Source organism: Anarhichas minor, unplaced genomic scaffold, assembly GCF_050575085.1.
Source record: "Anarhichas minor isolate MPS153535 unplaced genomic scaffold, ASM5057508v1 ptg000040l, whole genome shotgun sequence".
NCBI classification, from domain to species: Eukaryota; Metazoa; Chordata; class Actinopteri; order Perciformes; family Anarhichadidae; genus Anarhichas; species Anarhichas minor.
The window spans coordinates 1670234-1687701 of record NW_027466486.1 but is presented as its reverse complement, the minus strand read 5'-3'; the positions used below and the strand labels follow the sequence as shown (position 1 = coordinate 1687701).

The window sequence follows — 17468 nt, the reverse complement described above, 5'->3', positions numbered from 1 at the left end:
AAAAGCACAAAAAAAGAAAGTCCTCCAGTGGTGTTGATGGTCGGGACCGAGAGGTCGTAAATTCATGACCTGTCACACTTCTCCACGCCAGACGCAACGACAACCTTTGTGTGCAGCTCCAACACGAGGTTAAATCTCCTCGCTGTTGTGAATCCAAACAACATATACACACAGACGAGCAGCCGGAGGCTCGACCCCCCCCCCCCCCCCCCCCCCCCTGCTGTGTGCCACACTGTCTTTTTTTTCCACGTGGCCCGCACACAAGAATCAATCAGCTGACTATAAATTATGTAGGTCAATGTGTAGCAGTGTGAGAGAAGCTCAGTGTTTCTCTTTGGATCTGGCTCCGGCTAAACTGGCATTGCTCCAGTCCCCGCTCTGCTCAAAGGGTGCTGCAGAGCTGCTGTGACTGCATGGGGGAGGGGCAGGCAGGAGTTGCACTTTGTGATTTATCTTCTTTTTTTTTTTTTAAGCGCTGCATGGCTCCTACTGTATCTACCTGTGCAGCATTCGGAAAACGTAGCGCGTCGCTGGAGCTTTAAAGGTGCAATAACATCCACTGGATCGTTCTGTTCAGAGGCAGACCTGGCAGCTTTAGCTTTTTACATCTCACACATCCAGAACATTGCAGGACTGTTGTGTTTGTGTATCCACAGCAAACATTAACTACCTGTATACAGGAGGGGTGGACACAAGAATAGCATCCCCTGTGTAGCACAACAACATTCAGCATTCCTGTAATAGATAACAGCCTTTGTGCCGCTTATAACATTTTGCATCAGAGAGTCGATTGACTTCTATGGACATTTTTGATGTTGTAGATTGTGTTTTATTGTTCTGTACGGTGTTGTATTGCAAAGTGTATCTGCTATTTCCTCCACCGGCTGCAACGTAATACTATCTAACACAGCAACACTACAAGTTACGGCCTAATGAAAGACCACAGAGTTGAATGAAAACCCTCTGGACAAGCTCAACCAGAATCAAAGTGTCACAGAGGTTTATTTGTTTATTGCAGGGCCATTGTATTGGATTTCATGAGACTGAACAGGACAGGTGGTGCTTTTATTGTGTCAACTGTGTTCCTAATGACTTCTTTCTAAAAGATAAAGTCTGTCAACTTGAGCATTTACAGACCGGAGCTGTTCAGGCTCAGTTGACACATGTGACATTCGGTATCGTGGGAGGCGGTTCTTAAAGAAAACATCCATGAACATGATTACTCTTTCTCATTTTGATTAGAACTTGTCACTCAAATCCTGCTGAAAATGGGGACGCATCCCTCCGTTGTGCTGGATTGATTCATTCCGGTTTACTTTTTCACCTGTCGCGTTAGGAAATTTGCCAGTTTGAGAGAAACTGCAACTTTGCTTTGATGCCAAATCTAGAACTTGACGATCGGCAAAGTGATGTTAAAAGTGTGCATGTTCTGAGGGACGGCTGTCAACCATAATTATAGAAGTGAACTCATAACAAAGACCATAGTGTGGTCGTGTAAAGACACACAAGGCAATCAGCTATCGTAGATATACAAATGGAGGAGGAGGAGGCAAACACATGCTCTTCTTCTTCCCTGTATAGGATGATTTTAAGTTTTATTTTAAAATGTATTATGAGAAATATTTTGGTGTTAATAATCGTCAGGAACATGGGAAGTGTTTGGCTGCCTCACAAGCACATGGCGTAAAATGACCCAATTTGTTTCAAAGTATTTTGTGCAGACAGTTGTGCATCAAAGTACACACTTGGTATATATTTAGAATAGTGGAATTATGACCTCATGTTGTCCTCTATAGTTTCCTTTGATCACAACAACACTGTTGTTGGTGGAATCAGTCCATTTTGTGTCAGAGGTGTGTCCTCAGCATTCCAATGGGGTTAAAAGTTGTCTCTTTGCAGCAGCAGTTTGGGTTTTCCTAAATTGTTCATATAATCTTGTTGTTTTATGGACATTAAAGCAGATTTTCAGCCAACTTAAAAAAGGAAAACCACCCGAGAAAGATTCCTCCATGAGGGTAATTTATTCATCCGCCTCCGGAGAAAAGTAAAAATCACTAAAAATATCCATATTCTATTTAGTCACAGGTGCAGGCGAATATAACACGAAGGAAATAAAACAAAGTCTGCACACTCTTGAGTTGCTCCCTCTGTGTTTTAACTGCTGCGCTCTCTTCATCTTCTTGGCACTCATTATCAAACAATCAAAGATTTATCATCTTTTCATTTAAACCAGCCTTCAGGTTATACACGTATGACAATCCACCATCCTGCTGCTGTAAATACTCAGCAGCACGTAAACAATCCCCACAACAATGTTCGGCGGGAAAACTACCAATAGCCGGTTTGTTTAGCTAGTTAAACTGGGGGGGGGGGGTTCTAGTCTTTGTGCCGTAGAGACAAAAGAGTGGTATCAATCTACTTGTATAACTATCGACAAAAAGTATTTCCCAAAATGTTGAACGATCTTCAGTAGGAACAAATGTTCTTGTGGCTCAGTGCCACTTGTGTCAGGAAGTCGAAAAATGGACCGGCGTAAAAATACAGAAACACGCTGCCTTCTTCTTTTAGGTCGGCACTTTAAGCTGATGAGGAGATCTTTGGGTAATTCTGAGTGGTCAGCAAAAGTCACCAGCCCTGTCCAGCTAACTTCTGGAGGGTGGAAATAAGACAGAAAAGAGCAATGTAGTACCTGAAGTTTTATTTCTGTGTCACATGTTGTAAGTGATGAAAGTGTTGGCCCGTTGACTTGATCCTTTAATTGGCTTGAGAGCGAGCTTTGCTGGAAGTTTTCAGTGGGTCATTGACTCATTGCGTTGAGAGGAGAACTGCAGCCAACGCTCCTCTGTGATCTCTCAGTAGTCACAAAGCTGGAGGGAAACTTCCCTCACAGCTGCTTTTATAGGATCCACATGGTAAACGTTGGGTCAGCCTTGTGTAGGTTGAGCTTCTTTAGTGTTTGATTAGTTTAATCTTCTGGAGATGGTTTTAAATAGGACCTCGGTTTACTCAAGTTAATTCAAGCTTAAGAGCATTATGCTGGACCCTCTCCCGGTGAACTTGGCCTTTGGACTGCAGAGATTTCTTCTTCTGCTACTGCAGTGTGACTTGGTGCGGTCGGCAGCAGGCTCCAGCTGTTTAATTTTGTACGTGGTCGGGAACATCTCCGGGGAAATCCTGTGGACGTTTTAGAGCCAGAAATGGGTCACAGTGTGAGGTGCAAAGAGGAAGTCACTGCAGTATTGTTCACAGTACTTGGTTGTAATGGTTTGTACTGAAAACCTTGAGTTTTCCGTTGCGGGACGCCGACGGTGTTGGATTTTCAAAGTCTTCATTTTCTACCTCCAGGGCAAAGGTTGCCAACTTTTTTTGCTTTGTGACCCCTCAAAATAAAGTCGTGTCGGTTGTGAGCGAGGGTTTGTCCTTCACTGACTGTTTCATTTGAAGGATTTTTAGAGGCTTGAAGAGTTGAAAATATCCAGTATTTCACAAGATACAAAAAAATACTTACTTTTGTGTCTCATAAACATCTGGTGACCCCTCAATTTCTTTCTTAGGACCCCAAATAATTTGTCATCTTCTTTCATCACAAACTTCATAGACCTACAGACGGACAGCCCCACAGAGAGCCCAGTTATCTCTTGAAGGATAATTCCGGTTTATTACACCTTTAGTCTCATAGTTGTAGTTTTCTTCATCTTGTCTGTGTTATTAATATAATTGTACTCACAAAGTTATTTGTTGAATTCTGGGAACATGTTGGTATTGACACAAAAAAGTCCGTTATTTGGTAGCGAAAACAAAGGCGATGATGTAAAATGACTATATTCTCTAAACACCACGAGGTCCATTCAGTAGCTCTTCTGGAGCTTTCAAGTGTGTCGCATGATCTTCCTCAGCAGATGTTACATTTTCTGAACTTCTTGTTCATGTTGGCTTAAAAATGGGATGTTTGAGTATTCAAACTCAAACATCCACAAAGCCATGACCACTGTGCAGAATCCATCTGCTGAGGAAGCTTGTGTGGTTCCAGAACAACTCGGTAAACTTGTGATCAGATTGTTTTGACAGCTACTGTTTCCAAAAGTTATGAAATTGACTTTCAATTCAATCACAGACCAACTTCCTCTTTCAACTTTGACTAACTGTACTTTCCCTAGTTGTGAGCATACGACATTATCCTGAACGGGGATCATTATTCAGGTCCCCTCTCTCTCCGTTTTACCTCCAAATAAAATTCATAAAATGTGGCTAAACTGTTGACTTGTTGACAAAACTGATTGTTCTGCTCCCCGTTGGTTTTGTATTGTCGGGATGTATAATTTAAATATCAGAATCCGCTTTAGTGACCAAGTATGTTTAGGCACACATGGAATTTGACTCTAGTTTCCATCAGCTCTGACTAGCTCTACTGGAAGAATGTGCATTTAATTGTTTTAATTTGTTTTTATTGCAGAATTCCATCCGACACAATCTGTCCCTCCATAGTCGTTTTGTGAAAGTCCAGAATGAAGGAACGGGGAAGAGCTCCTGGTGGATGGTCAACCCAGAAGGTGGGAAAGGAGGCAAAGCTCCCCGACGACGAGCCGTATCGATGGATAACAGCAAGTACATCAAAGGAGCCCGAGGACGGGCCACCAAGAAGAAAGCCTCGCTGCAGGCAGCTCAAGAAGGCAGCTCGGAGAGCTCCTCCAGCCTCTCCAAATGGACGGGGAGTCCCACCTCCCGCAGCAGCGACGAGCTGGACGCCTGGACAGACTTCCGCTCCCGGACCAATTCCAACGCCAGCACACTCAGCGGCCGTCTGTCCCCGATCCTTGCCAACCTGGAGCTGGACGAGGTGCCCGATGACAACTCGCCCCTCTCCCCGATGCTGTACTCCAGCCCCAGCAGCATGTCCCCGTCCACGGGGCCCACAGGGCTCTCTGACCTGGCAGGTACCATGAACCTCAACGACGGGCTCTCTGACAACCTCATGGACGACCTTTTAGACAATATCAGCCTGACGGCATCCCAGCAGCCTCCTCCTGGAGAGGAAGAGAACGGCGACAACGGGCAGGGCAGCTCAGTGTTTACCTTCAACTGCTCGGGGAGCAGTCTGGGTAGCCCCGCTGGCAGCTATGTGCCGAACCCTCTTTTTAGCCCGCCGTCCATCACGAGCCTGCGGCAGTCGCCCATGCAGACCATCCAGGAGAACAAGCAGACCACCTTCTCCTGCATCTCGCACTTCAGCGACCACCAGACCCTGCAGGACCTGCTCAACCTGGACCCCCACAGCCACAGCAACGTCATGCTCACCCAGTCTGACCCGCTGATGTCGCAGGCCAGCACCGCCATCGCCCTGCAGAACTCCCGGCGAAACGCCATGCTGCTCCGCAAAGACCACACGTCGGTGAACCACACCAGCGTGGGTGAGGCCCAAAGCTCCTCAGTGCCTGGTTGGCAAGCTGGCTTGTCAACCTCTGACAAAGACGCCGCCGACGCCAAGCAGCCGCTCCTGAGGTCTCCCAGCAAGAACGACTCTATGCAGCTCGGCTCTGGTTTGTCCGGCCAGGATCGCTTTTCCGCCGACCTGGACCTCGACGTGTTCAACGGCAGTCTCGACTGCGACATGGACTCCATCATCCGCAATGAACTGATGGACGCAGACTGCCTGGACCTCAGCTTCGACTCTCGCCTCACCGCTGCCCAGAACGCCAACAGAAATTCAGGAAGCTTCTCCAGCTCGAAAAACACGTCCCCTCACAGCTGGGCTGAGGAGCTCAGTCAGAGCTGAGCATGGGGTTTAAAAACAAAGAAGTCGGGAAAATGTAAATTAGGGTTCATTGTCCTGCGTCAGGCAACTAGAGGGAAGAAACTATGTAAAAGGGTATTCATGTAGTATTTTTCCCCCCCATTATTTTTAACGTGAGGCATTCAGTTTGGTACCGTATTATAAGTGTCCGAGACACACAATGGTGTCTTCACAGTGGAGGGGAAAAAAAATCTTTTAAAAAGATCAATGCCTGGGCGCTGTGAACAACAGCACTGACTTGAAGTACAGGACATTTTGTTAAAACTATATGAAAAGCATCTACTCGTGTTAGTCTCAGGGAATCACTCATGCAGTATCACAAAGTGGTACATGGAACTGAAGATGAATTCTGTTTTCACCCTGCTTTCTCTCATCTCTCGCACCCTTTCATACCTAAACCTGAAACATTTTTGCCAAACCAGCTGTCAGCCTGTTGTGAGTGACGGCCTGTTTACAGAAAAAGCTGCAGAGAATGTTACATTATTACGTTCCAGTGGAGGATACTTGACTAGCTTTTTTTATTTCTATTTTAATGTTTCTTTGAGAGGCTAAATGTTAATGCCCCCCCCCCTTCCATTGATGCACAGAGTCACCAAATATCAATCTGTAGAGGTTAATATGTGTTCAAGATGTGAACTGATCTACATTGTGTGGTTTTCGTACGTAATGTTTATTTAACCCCGTGATTTTAGTGACATAACTGTGAATTCTGTTCCTTCTGAAGAGGTGCGTTACTGAAGTCTTGATAAAATGGTGTTTCTGCTGCAGATCCCTTTTCACCATCTTCCCTCCCTCCTCCTCCTCCTCTTCCACTTACTGCAATATTGGAAGCACTGCTCAGTACAGAGTTTAGGACAGAATTAAGGACCGTGTTTGGTAGGAAACATGATGTAGCTCTAGTTGACACCATTTACATTAGCGAACACGTACGACTATTTGGATTGAAAATAACCACCGTTAGAGACTCGACGGCACTCAACTAAGATATTTTGGTGTTTGTTCATTTGAAGGAGTTGTTGGTGCTATAAATAAGAGGATAGGGAGTGGCTGCAGATGGAGCAGCATCAGTAGCCTCCCCTCTGTTATCAGCACTATAGCAGGTGCTGGGGTCAAATAGTGTTTCCACCTCTATAAGAGGAGGCTGCGTAGTATCTTAGAACCATTTTGCCATTTGAGAAAGAAACAACCACATTATTTATATATTGCCAAAATATTTCTGCATTTAATGAAGTGGAAATAGGAAGATATACAGTGCTATAATCATCAGCACAGCTTTGTAGGAATGGCAGGATGAACTTTTTTGTTTTTGTTTACATCTATATCAGCTGGAAACTCACTGAATTTATTTATTTTAATTTCCATATGTACATATTTTGTGCTTTTTTTTTCACACGAGGTGTGGTAGAGCTGTGTAACAGCACTTTTGTTTTAATGGTTTATTCAACATTTTGACCGCCACAAATGGCAATTTGTGCCTAAAATGGTGTCGTCGTCTTGAGTTGAGAAAATCCAAATGTCACAGAAATATAGAATTCCCCCCCCCTTTTTTTTTTTTGTTTTTACACAAATTCTGCACAAGGGTGCTTCCAAATATCATTTTTCTAGCTTCACATGGGTGATTTTATACCAACTCGAAGCTCCTTTTCTTTTTCTTTGACATTAACCTTGAGTAACTCTCACTGCCAATATTCAAACTCCTTTTATTCCTATTGCTCCTACAGAAACAGAAGCGACACCAAGTTGACATTGCCAGTTGTAATTCCACTTCCTATCTTGGCTGTATCAGAGATGGTGCATGTAAATAAAGCTTAAAGAACCACTGACAATCTGGAGTTGGTTTGATCTGCCTTTGTTTTATTTCCGTCTCCAGAGGAATTGCACAGCTGCAGATTTGACTCTGCAGGCACCAAGGAGGCGATTTGCTATTGGGTAATCACCTCATGAGCTAAGAGCCAATCACACACTGTATCCAAGAGGAATGATTGTTGAGGTAGGTGCTGCTCAACAACTGGTGCATTTTCAAATATTTGCAGTATGTGTTGTATATTTAAAACATTCTGTTGACGTGGTAAGTATCAACAAAGCCAAACATCATTGACATCATAGTCTAACAAACAGGACTCCAGTGTAACGTTGGAGCCCTCTACAGATCAAATGCAGTCAGCATGAGGAGGCAGAGGTTTGGCAGGATTTAAGAAAGTCTAAATGTTTGGATTCCCCAGTTCCTAGGCGTGTTGATCCTGAGCCATGTGTGACGTGTACAGAGTAGTGTCCTCTGTCACAGTGGGGCAGATGGAGGCAGATCTGTCGCGTCAACTCTCAGCACTCCGGGTGGAAATTGAGGAGAATGGATTTGCTCAAGAAGCGGTGCCGTCCAGATGCTACAGGTGTGGAAGCTCGGGTGATGGTTGTGTGTTACTGGTGTTTGTTTTGCTGTCTGGGTTGCCAGGTAGGTGGAACCTAAAGCCCCCTCGTCCACTCAAAAATGTAATTTTCTTGTTAGATGGATGTCTGAGCTTCACTGTGCAGAACGATGTATGTGGAGAGTTCTTTTTAATCTGCTGAAGGGGTAAAGTTTCTCTGTGCTAACCTCAAATCAGAGTTTCACACGTTCAGGGTTATTTTATGACGTCTCAACTAGTTTGGAAGCCAATTGTGGTCCAGCAGGCAACTTACACTGACGCTCTAGTTTTTTTGTGGGAAAACCATCAAATTATTATTGTAAACAGATTATTTTAGATAAATCTGGAAATATGTCTAGATTGCTAGTTAGTTGGAACTTTTTTAGATTTATTCTCAGTGAAAACATGATTATCAAAAACAATAATTACAATTAAATGTGTAAAACTGAACTGATTTTCTGAATTGTTGACCCAGCGTTTGATATTGGCAGCTTCCAAATCCTCCCTCGCTCTCGGGAGGGAGACGTTGGTGGGTCGGTGCACCAGTTTGGTTCAGGCTGAAATATCTTAACTACTTATTGGATTGTCATGTCATTTTGTTCAGACATTCATGGTCCCCAGAAAAATGAATCCTCATGACTTTGGTCATATATTCACCAGAAAATGAGTTGTTGTTGTTGACTCCTTAACTTTGAACAAAGGCCTCTGTGGCCACGACAAGGGTAATGCTAAAACATTGCTAACATTAGCTTGGTCCTACCAGACAGAAGGCTGTAGTAAAAACTGCAAGTGTGTTGCATTTTATTGCAAATTAATTTAACTTTTAATTTGTATAAAGATTTCACGATGTCGTCTTTCTTCATAGCTTTCATTGCGGGTTGGCGGGTTTTTTGTGTAATTCATTTCTAGCTTTGTTTCAGTTCTGTTCCGCCTCCAAAAGATGTTTCCTTCTTCCGTGTGGAGAGAGAACGTGCACCGAGGAGAGAGAACGTGCACCGAGGAGAGAGAACGTGCACCGAGGAGAGAGAACGTGCACCGAGGAGAGAGAACGTGCACCGAGAGGGCTTCAGGTCAGACAGAAAAATCATTTGTTCATTTCTAGGTTGTTGGAGGCTTTACAGCCTTTTGATGATATTTTATGCTCGCTTCAAAGATCAACATGTACTTGATTTTTACTCAACAACCGTCCTCCTGGATGCAGGTGGCTGAAGCTTTGCCGGTTCAGTCTCAGGCTGATGTCGTGCAGAGAGAGCTGGATAGTTGCTTGAGTTTAGAGTACACTGCTGACTGTCTGCCTCCACTTCCACACCAGGTGAGAACGTTACAAACACTCCAGAAAACAACAGATCATAAAGAAGTGTTAATATGCTGTAGAAAAGAATTTAGACACGAGTAATGTCATTTAACCACAGTTCTACACAGACAGATCGTATCACCTGCCTCAGATCAAATACCTGCTCAGGCTGAGATGGAGATTCTGCCGCCACACCAGCGTCATTGAGAAGCTTTATCCTCGTAACAAGGTGGCAATGTCTCGTTTTACCAGCACTTTAAAAAAAGAACACAAGACTCATGTCAGATTTCCTTCTGGTGGCTCATCCTCCTTACAGCTCATGTTCTGCTACTACAGAGGTGTAAGAGAGGAAACAACAAAGGCAGCAAAAACCTAAATATTGGTGCCTCTATAATAATTTCATTTAATTGAAAAAGTGAGGTTGCGAGTAACCATCTTCATTCATCTGCAGATTATTCTCTCAAATGTCAGAACAGTTTCCTAAAGCCCAAGGCGCAATCACCACTGATTTCATTTTGGGTCAAGAGTCCAAAACCCCAGTTTAATATCACATAAGACAAATGAAAAGCAGCAAATATATACAAGAATTAGGGATTTCTTAAAATATTGTGTAATGTAACCATAAGATTGCTTACAGTACAACAAACGAGCTTAAAGGAAACTGAACAAAAACCCTTTTGAACCGAGGAAATCACTGCAACAGTATTACAAAGAAAACGTTCGTATCTCTTCTGTGAATATTTAAACGTATGAAAAATTCATAAGGACATAAAGTTATTGTTTACAGGAGAATCTTTCTTTCTCTTTCTGCAAAGAATACTGAAGAGGAAAAAAAACAATCAAATTAAATTAAAGGAACACTGATGGTCTCCTGGTCAATTTAAGAGTTCTCCTTGCTGTGCACAACTTCCCCACTGATCCGTCTTCACCAGATCACATCAGACTTGTTGTCCCTCGGGATCAAATGTCATGTTTGACGAGTGAGTACGAGGACGCCGTTCAGAGAGAAGATAGTATATTATGTCATAAAAGCCATAAAAAAAAAAGTCTCAAACTATCGTCGAAAAGTAAATAAATTACCTGTCTTTTAAAAAACACTTTTCCTTGACCTCGGTGGAATATGTCATGAGGACGTGAAGTATAATTCATAAGGATTTAAGAAAAGACAACCGTGGTGCTCAGAGTCACGCAAATATGAGGCGACCGCACACATACCGACGTGTTCAGTTTTATTAGTCATATTTATGTTATTTTCAAAGCTAATATATAATATTCATTTGTCATTTAACAAGGCATTTTATTATCCATTATATTTAAGCATGTCCTCCACCGGTCAGATACTGTACATGTGTCTTCCCCTCCAAACAGTGAAACAGTTTGATCCATATTTCAGTTTCACGTCACACTTTCTTCATGTAAGATTGAGTAATGATACAATCATCAATTGAAAATACAATGTCTCAAAATAAACACTATTGAGTCAGTCCATCGTATTGAGTTGACATTTTCCCACTTTAACTATAAAACAAAGTCTCTGTGTGCTGACAAGAAGAAAAGAATAGATGGTTTGCTTTGGGAAATGGTTGACAGAATATGTAAATAAATAGAATTTGCATTAATTTCGTCCATTACCCGATTATTAATGTAAGGCAGCAGCATTATCCGTCTAGCTTCGGCCCACACTCAGCTCTCCTGCGGCAGCCCGGTGGTGTACAGGTAGGAGACGGTCCCAGCCTGGATCTGAAACGTCTGTCCCTGGATGTGGTGGCTGGAGATCTGCTCATTGGTCTGGCTGATGGAGATGGGCTGGCTGCTCTGGCTGCTGATGTGAATGGCCTGGCCGTGCTGCTCCCTGCTCGCCGGCCCCTGCGGGACGTCCTGAGCGACAGCCAGGTGCTGGATCGGCTGGTGCACCAACTGCAGCTGCTGGACGGGCCGCTGCGCCATCTGAAGGGGCTGCGGGGGACCGTGATGGGCCTGCAGGTGCTCCATCGCCTCTTTACTCAGGGTGATGACGTGCATCTGCTCAGGCTGGTGCGTCATCTGGCCCTCCAGCATACTGAGAGTCTGAATGTGAGGGCTCTGGTCCACCACGCCGCCCTGAGTGACCAGAGCCACGTTCTGGTGCGACGACTGGGCGAGGAGGGTGAGTCTGGGGTGGGCCGAGTCTGCCGCGTCCCCCTCTGTGGCGATGATGCTGATCTCCTGGTTCTGACCCGGCACAAAGTTAATGTTGTCCACGTCTCCCGTCACCACCAGCTGGATCTCCTGTTGAGAGCTGGAGGGCAGCTGGTACTGCTGCAGCTGCAGGATGCTACGCACTTCCTCTGGCGGCGGCGGCGCTGCGGCGTCCGCTACCGCTGCATCTGGTGATGCTTCGGGTGTCGCGGCTCTTTCCTTGTTGTGTGACTTGGTGTGTGTTTTCAGATTGTCCAGGCGCGTAAACGAGAGGCTGCAGAAGGAGCAAGTGAAGGGCTTCTTCCCCGAGTGAGAGGCGACATGTCGTCGTCTCGCGCTGGGGTCTGAGAACGACTTGTTGCAGATGTTACAGTCGTACGGCTTCTCTCCTCTGAAAAAGGACATTTGGATTTGAATCAAGTTTGTTCACAATGTTAAAGCTGCTTTATTCAACATTTTTTATATTAACAATGGATCATATCTATATTTTGCACTTTATAAAATATTGTACTTTTTACTCCACTACATTTACTTGACAGCTTTGGTTTTAAGTTACTTTTAAGATGAAGATTTACATTGAAAAACATTTAATACGATTATAAAATTCGACACTTTCTTAAAGATTGAACCAGTTGTTCACTTTTCGGTTTTTGAAAAAGTGTCAAGTTGTACCTCGAAGTTTCAGAGTTGTTTCCCCTAAGAGACGTCTCCCTCTAACCTGCTCCGGCAGATTACAAATATCTTTACTTTATTTAAACTTTAATTACGTTTTTGCTGATATTACATTATGTACTTTTTGCTGATATTACATTATGTACTTTTACTTAAGTAGGAATTTGAACACAATATATTTTACGAGGAAGGAGTATTCAGATCCTTTATTTGAGTGGATGTCACACTATGAATAAATGAAAGCTCTTTAAACAGAATGTACTTCTCACCTGTGTATTCTGATATGAGTCTGCAGAGTGCTCTTGGCTGTGAAACACTTCCCACAGATCTCGCAGGTGAAAGGCTTCTCACCTGTGAGGATATCATCGATGTCATCAAGTGCTTCCACATATCACAGTTTCACACAACTGAACAGTTTCAATAGCTTGTCTGACTTTACCTGTGTGAGTTCTCAGGTGCTTCTTCAGCTGAGCCGTGTCCATGAACTTGTGATGACACTGAGCACATTCTGGTAAAGATTTGCCTTTAATCAGAAACAAAGAACACAGTATTCTGCTGTTAGAGTGACTGTTTTAAAATGAACCTGCTGCTGTTGAAGAGATTCTCACCTGTATGAACTCGGTAATGGCTTTTAAGTTGCCTCTTCTGAGTGAAGGTCTTCCCACATTTATCACAGCTGAAGGATTTTCCTCCTGAGGATGCCGGTAAAGAGGATTAATTTACAGCAGAGCAGCAGAGAACAAAGCACGGACAGTATTTGGTGTTTAATAGGAAAAAATTAAACAATTTCAAAAGAGCAATCAATATTAATTTAATTTCTAAAAATGGTGTTGACCAAATATATTTCACATCACAAACGTACTGTATAAAAAACAATATACAGTACATAAGGTGAAATCCAAAGAATAGCAAATGAAGCACTGACTTTATACTTGTATTACCTTCATGGAGGTTCATGTGCTCTTGTAGGGCGTGTTTGGTGGACAGCGCTTTGGAGCAGACGGTACAGACGAACGGTTTTTCTCCCGTGTGCATGCGCTGGTGCACCAGCAGAGTGTGCTTCTGGGTAAAACTCTTTCCACAAACCAGGCACCGAAAAGGCTTCTCTCCTGGGGGAACAATCATGAAACACAGTGAAGGAGTAGCAGCACTGAGGTTAATGTGATCGCTGTGTGTTAATTAAACCACAGTCGGTCCTAATTGAACACGGATCTAACAATCTATAACACACAAGTCCACAGAAATGTTTGCAGTCGGAAGCTTGTTTCTTAAAAGTCTTCAGTCCTGTGCCATGAATCATAACTCACGAGGCAGATTACCTGTGTGAGTCCTCTGGTGAATCTTTAAAAACAGGTGGTTTTTGAACACTTTGCCACAGTCCTCGCACTGGGGCTCCGTGTTGGGGTATTTCCTTTTCCTGCCTCTCTTCCCAGGCTCTTCCCCTCCTGCTGTGTCGCTGCTCACCTTGTAGCTCTTGTATTTCACCGGTGGCCTGATTTTGCGTTTGCTCTTGCGGCTCTGGTCGGCTGCTGTGTTGCAATCGGCATCGTTTTTAGTACACGACTCTGTAACTACATCACCACGGTCCATATTTCCAGCCAGTCTCTCCTCTGAGCTCTCGCATGTCACACTTCCCTCCTCCAACCCGGTCACAGGCACATTTTTCTTTGGCCGTCCTCTTTTGCATTTGGACAGATCTGGAGCCACGGCCGTGTCAACCTTTACCTGCTCAGTTCTACTCGCTGCAGGAGAGCGCGAGAGTTGAGTGAGCACCTTGACGAGGTCGTGGACCTCCATCAGACGAGCCGTGGCCAGAAGCTGCTCTGTGGCGCTCTCCTCCACGGACACCTGGGCGCTGTAGATGAAATCCAGCACCGCTGCGAACATCTTGGCTGCCATACCATCCAGCTGGTAGGTCGACTGACTGATCTGATCTGCTGCCGTGAACATGAGGGAAAAGTACTCGCTGCTTGCTGCCAGCAGGGCTTTGTGCGCCTTGTAGTGCACGTCTTCCACGACCAGAGTGATGTCGCACAGTAGGTCCCTTTTCCTGAGCTTGTCAAATTTGCTCAGGATGCTCTGCTTGTGTGAATCTGAATGCAGGGCCATGGGTGAGGAGGTCCTGTCTGCTGCTTTCTGGGACATCTTCTCCTCGAAACGATCTCTTCTGTTCCTGCAGGCGATGAAAGGAAAGTCTATTAAAACAGGGTTACAGTGCATATGACAGAGAAAGAAACAGGTACAATACACTATTAGACTACTAGATAGATATATAGCTATATATCGGCCACTTTTCGATCTTGGCGCTAGTGAATCAATGAACTGTCATTTAAAATAAAGGTTGTGTAAATAATCTTGCTTGGTTGGTTGATCAACAAATCTGATAATTTATCATTTTAATTCATTTATATGAAAGATTATCTGCGTTTTTGTGTTTCGTCTCATTGTAAAGTGAATATGTTTTGGTTCTAAAATACCAGAGATGGGAAATTGTGATGGACATTTTTAACAATTAAAAAAAATGATCAACATTCATTAATAATGAAAACACTGTAGTCTATGAACGTCATAGTTAAAAATGCCTTTTATAAAACAAAGGTGATCATTAATGTTGCTTATCTGAACTGTCCAAAAGACAAATTAATAAAGTTAGAAAAACCTCACATTTCCAAAAGCTGGAGACAGTGTTTGGAATTGGTTTTACTCATAAATGACACAAACGATTCATTGATTACCTAAATGATCAATGGCTGACCGATCAATTAGGCTCGCAAACATTAAAAAATATATAACATTCACATGACTATGCCTTTCATAACTTAGTGCATAGCACTCTACACGTATTGTGTACTAACGTTACCACATCCACAGAGTTCACTAGTTTACGGTCTCATAACTGCAGATAAACCCTGCAGGGATGTCAACTACTTCAGGGTTAGCAAGCAAGCTAACTTGCATCGTCCCAAACAATGCATCCGCTGCTAGCCAGCAAACAGGCCAAAGCCTGCAGAAATGACAACGTTTGAGCCTGAAATAGTGTTACACTAAAGCACGTGTCTGTTTGTGACGGGATCCAAACAGCTTTAGCGCACGAAACGCGGCGTAACTCAACATAGTAGTGAGCTTTTAGGACCTTACCTTCTACTTCGGCCGGAGAGGGTGAATGTGACCGACGTATCGCGAGAGTTGAGTTTCTGACGAGACTTACGCTCAGCTGACTTGGAGAAAGAAGAAGAAATCATCTGAATAAACGGGCAATTTTTATTAAGTGGACTTTTTTTCTTCATGTAAATAATCGTCGTCGCTTACGATCTGCACGTGCTTTAACGACAGAAGAAACAAACATGTACTGACATGCATTGGACGCTTGAGATCGTGATCACCGTTACAAGTAACGGCCGGTAACAACGCACGACAGGTGCAGTTTTACACGGACTGTTTTTCTTCAGTATAAGACACTTTGTCAGCCGCAACATTCTCTAAAACGGTTATAAAGGTGCAAATACAATATAATATATACAATCACAAAACCAGATTGGAACATAAAGCGTGGGAGGGATCAGTCTTGGTGGGGTTGCATATATATATGTCAGATGTTGTAGGTACATGGCTAATACAGAATGTCCATGTTATTACACTTTATGTCACAATATTGAATATCATGTCCCATGAGTCAGGTGTGAGGTTCCCTGACTAACAGCGGTCAGGCTTTCTGCACTAAAAACATTATTTGTACTTTAGGAATATTTCCATTTTTCATGCTGCTTTAAAAATTGAGCATAAGTAATGATGGAAATATAGCACTTTTCACTTACCTTTAGTCAAATAAATATAGTTATTAGTGCAGATTACACATTATGATCACTCTATAAAATCTAGAACAATAAGATGTTTATCTACACATTTGTGTATTAGTAAGAGGTATTTAATTAGTAAGAGGTATTTAATAATATAATAAAAGAATGGCAATTCTGCTGTAAAAATGAGTACTTTTGATACTTTTATTTGGCATAGAATATTTTTTATTTTTACATTTTAAATAGATTTCTTTTCTTATAATTTACCATTTTCACATTGTTGTATGGCTGCTACTTCTACTCATGCACGGTATCCGATATCTGAATATTGTAACAGTGAGTGGAAACACTGCTGGAACAATCAAGTGATCCTTGGACTGTGCAGTCAGTTAAGTTTAACGCTAGCAGGTGTTGATTAACCTCTTCATTACAAAGGTTGTCTTGCAGCAAACAGGCACAATTCTCTACCCGCAGTTTACCTCCAGTTTGAGACGCAGGCCTCTCCAGGATGAAAAGTGTCCGGGTTGTAGTGGTGGGAGCAGGCGTGATTGGCTTCTCCACTGCCGTCTGCGTCGCTGAGGCTCTTCCTTTCTGCTCCGTGACTCTGCTGGCAGAGAAGTTCAGTCCAGACACCACCAGCGATGGAGCTGCTGGGATCCTGTTTGCTGGAAAGTTTCCAGGTACGCAACAATCTCCCTCTTAGAAAATGCATTAAACCGACTGTTATATTTCACAATGTTCCTCAGTCTGTGCAAATTTACCAGGATGATAATAATTTGTAATGTTCATCATAAATTCATATTATATCTCCACCCTTTACATGCACATACATAGCACACAGGTTTGCTGGTTGAAAATGACTGATTTGACTCCATTTCTCTGTCAGATATTCCCTTGGAAAGACAAAGACGCTGGTTCAAGAACAGCTTTGATCACCTGTTGGATATTGCTCAATCCCAACACTCACCGGAAGCTGGAGTAATGCTGAGCTCTGGGTAGTGATTGTTATACAGGTCTATAAAAATGGGATGAGTACTCATGAAATAGATGGATAATAGATTGTTTTACGCCCATTGTTTTGATCCTATTCCAGTTGGCAGATCTTCAAGGACGTTCCGGCCGATAAGAAACCCTTCTGGTCAGAGTCTGTGATTGGCTTTCGATTCATGACCGACAGTGAATTGAAAAGGTTTCCAGAACACAAGTTCGGACAGGCGTTCACCACCATTAAATGTGAATGTTCCAGCTACCTGCCGTGGCTCGAGAAAAGGTTCGTCTTCCATGTTAAAGTCGCATGGTCAGGTCAAACGGTCTTACGTCATTACTTTTTTACC

The 17468-nt window shown here is 43.3% G+C and overlaps 3 protein-coding genes across 7 annotated transcripts in view; 2 read left to right on the top strand and 1 right to left on the bottom strand.

Moving 5' to 3' along the window:
* Positions 1 to 7617, top strand: part of foxo3a (forkhead box O3A) — a 10330-nt gene extending 2713 nt beyond the window's left edge. For both annotated transcript variants that reach the window (XM_076107551.1, XM_076107550.1), the window contains one exon: positions 4454 to 7617. In XM_076107551.1, coding sequence (XP_075963666.1) covers positions 4454 to 5773 — 1320 coding nt within the window. In that variant the 3' untranslated portion in view covers positions 5774 to 7617. The remainder of the gene's footprint in view (positions 1 to 4453) is intronic.
* Positions 2001 to 15594, bottom strand: zbtb24 (zinc finger and BTB domain containing 24). Of its 2 annotated transcripts, XR_012958997.1 has the most exons (9): positions 15476 to 15594; positions 13657 to 14510; positions 13279 to 13446; positions 12946 to 13029; positions 12777 to 12860; positions 12607 to 12688; positions 11120 to 12056; positions 9648 to 9741; positions 2001 to 9523 (listed from the first exon to the last, which is right to left on the bottom strand). XR_012958997.1 is itself a non-coding variant. In XM_076107548.1 (7 exons), the coding sequence occupies exons 1-7, from the start codon at positions 15577 to 15579 to the stop codon at positions 11171 to 11173; spliced, it is 2262 nt and encodes a 753-aa protein (XP_075963663.1). In that variant the 5' UTR covers positions 15580 to 15594; the 3' UTR covers positions 9996 to 11170. The 2 variants fall into 2 exon arrangements, 1 of the variants encoding a protein (XP_075963663.1); XM_076107548.1 differs by lacking the exons at positions 2001 to 9523; positions 9648 to 9741 and having other exon boundaries at positions 9996 to 12056.
* The window catches only part of ddo (D-aspartate oxidase), a 10958-nt gene continuing 1129 nt past the window's right edge, over positions 7640 to 17468 (top strand). Inside the window, exons 1-7 of one of the 3 annotated variants that reach the window (XM_076107553.1) lie at positions 7640 to 7781; positions 8014 to 8178; positions 9114 to 9263; positions 9395 to 14576; positions 16609 to 16814; positions 17021 to 17129; positions 17228 to 17404. In XM_076107553.1, coding sequence (XP_075963668.1) covers positions 16643 to 16814; positions 17021 to 17129; positions 17228 to 17404 — 458 coding nt within the window. In that variant the 5' untranslated portion in view covers positions 7640 to 7781; positions 8014 to 8178; positions 9114 to 9263; positions 9395 to 14576; positions 16609 to 16642. Of the gene's footprint in view, positions 7782 to 8013; positions 8179 to 9113; positions 9264 to 9394; positions 14577 to 14651; positions 15756 to 16569; positions 16815 to 17020; positions 17130 to 17227; positions 17405 to 17468 lie in introns of those variants that run through there. The other 2 variants (XM_076107555.1, XM_076107554.1) reach the window with 2 other exon arrangements.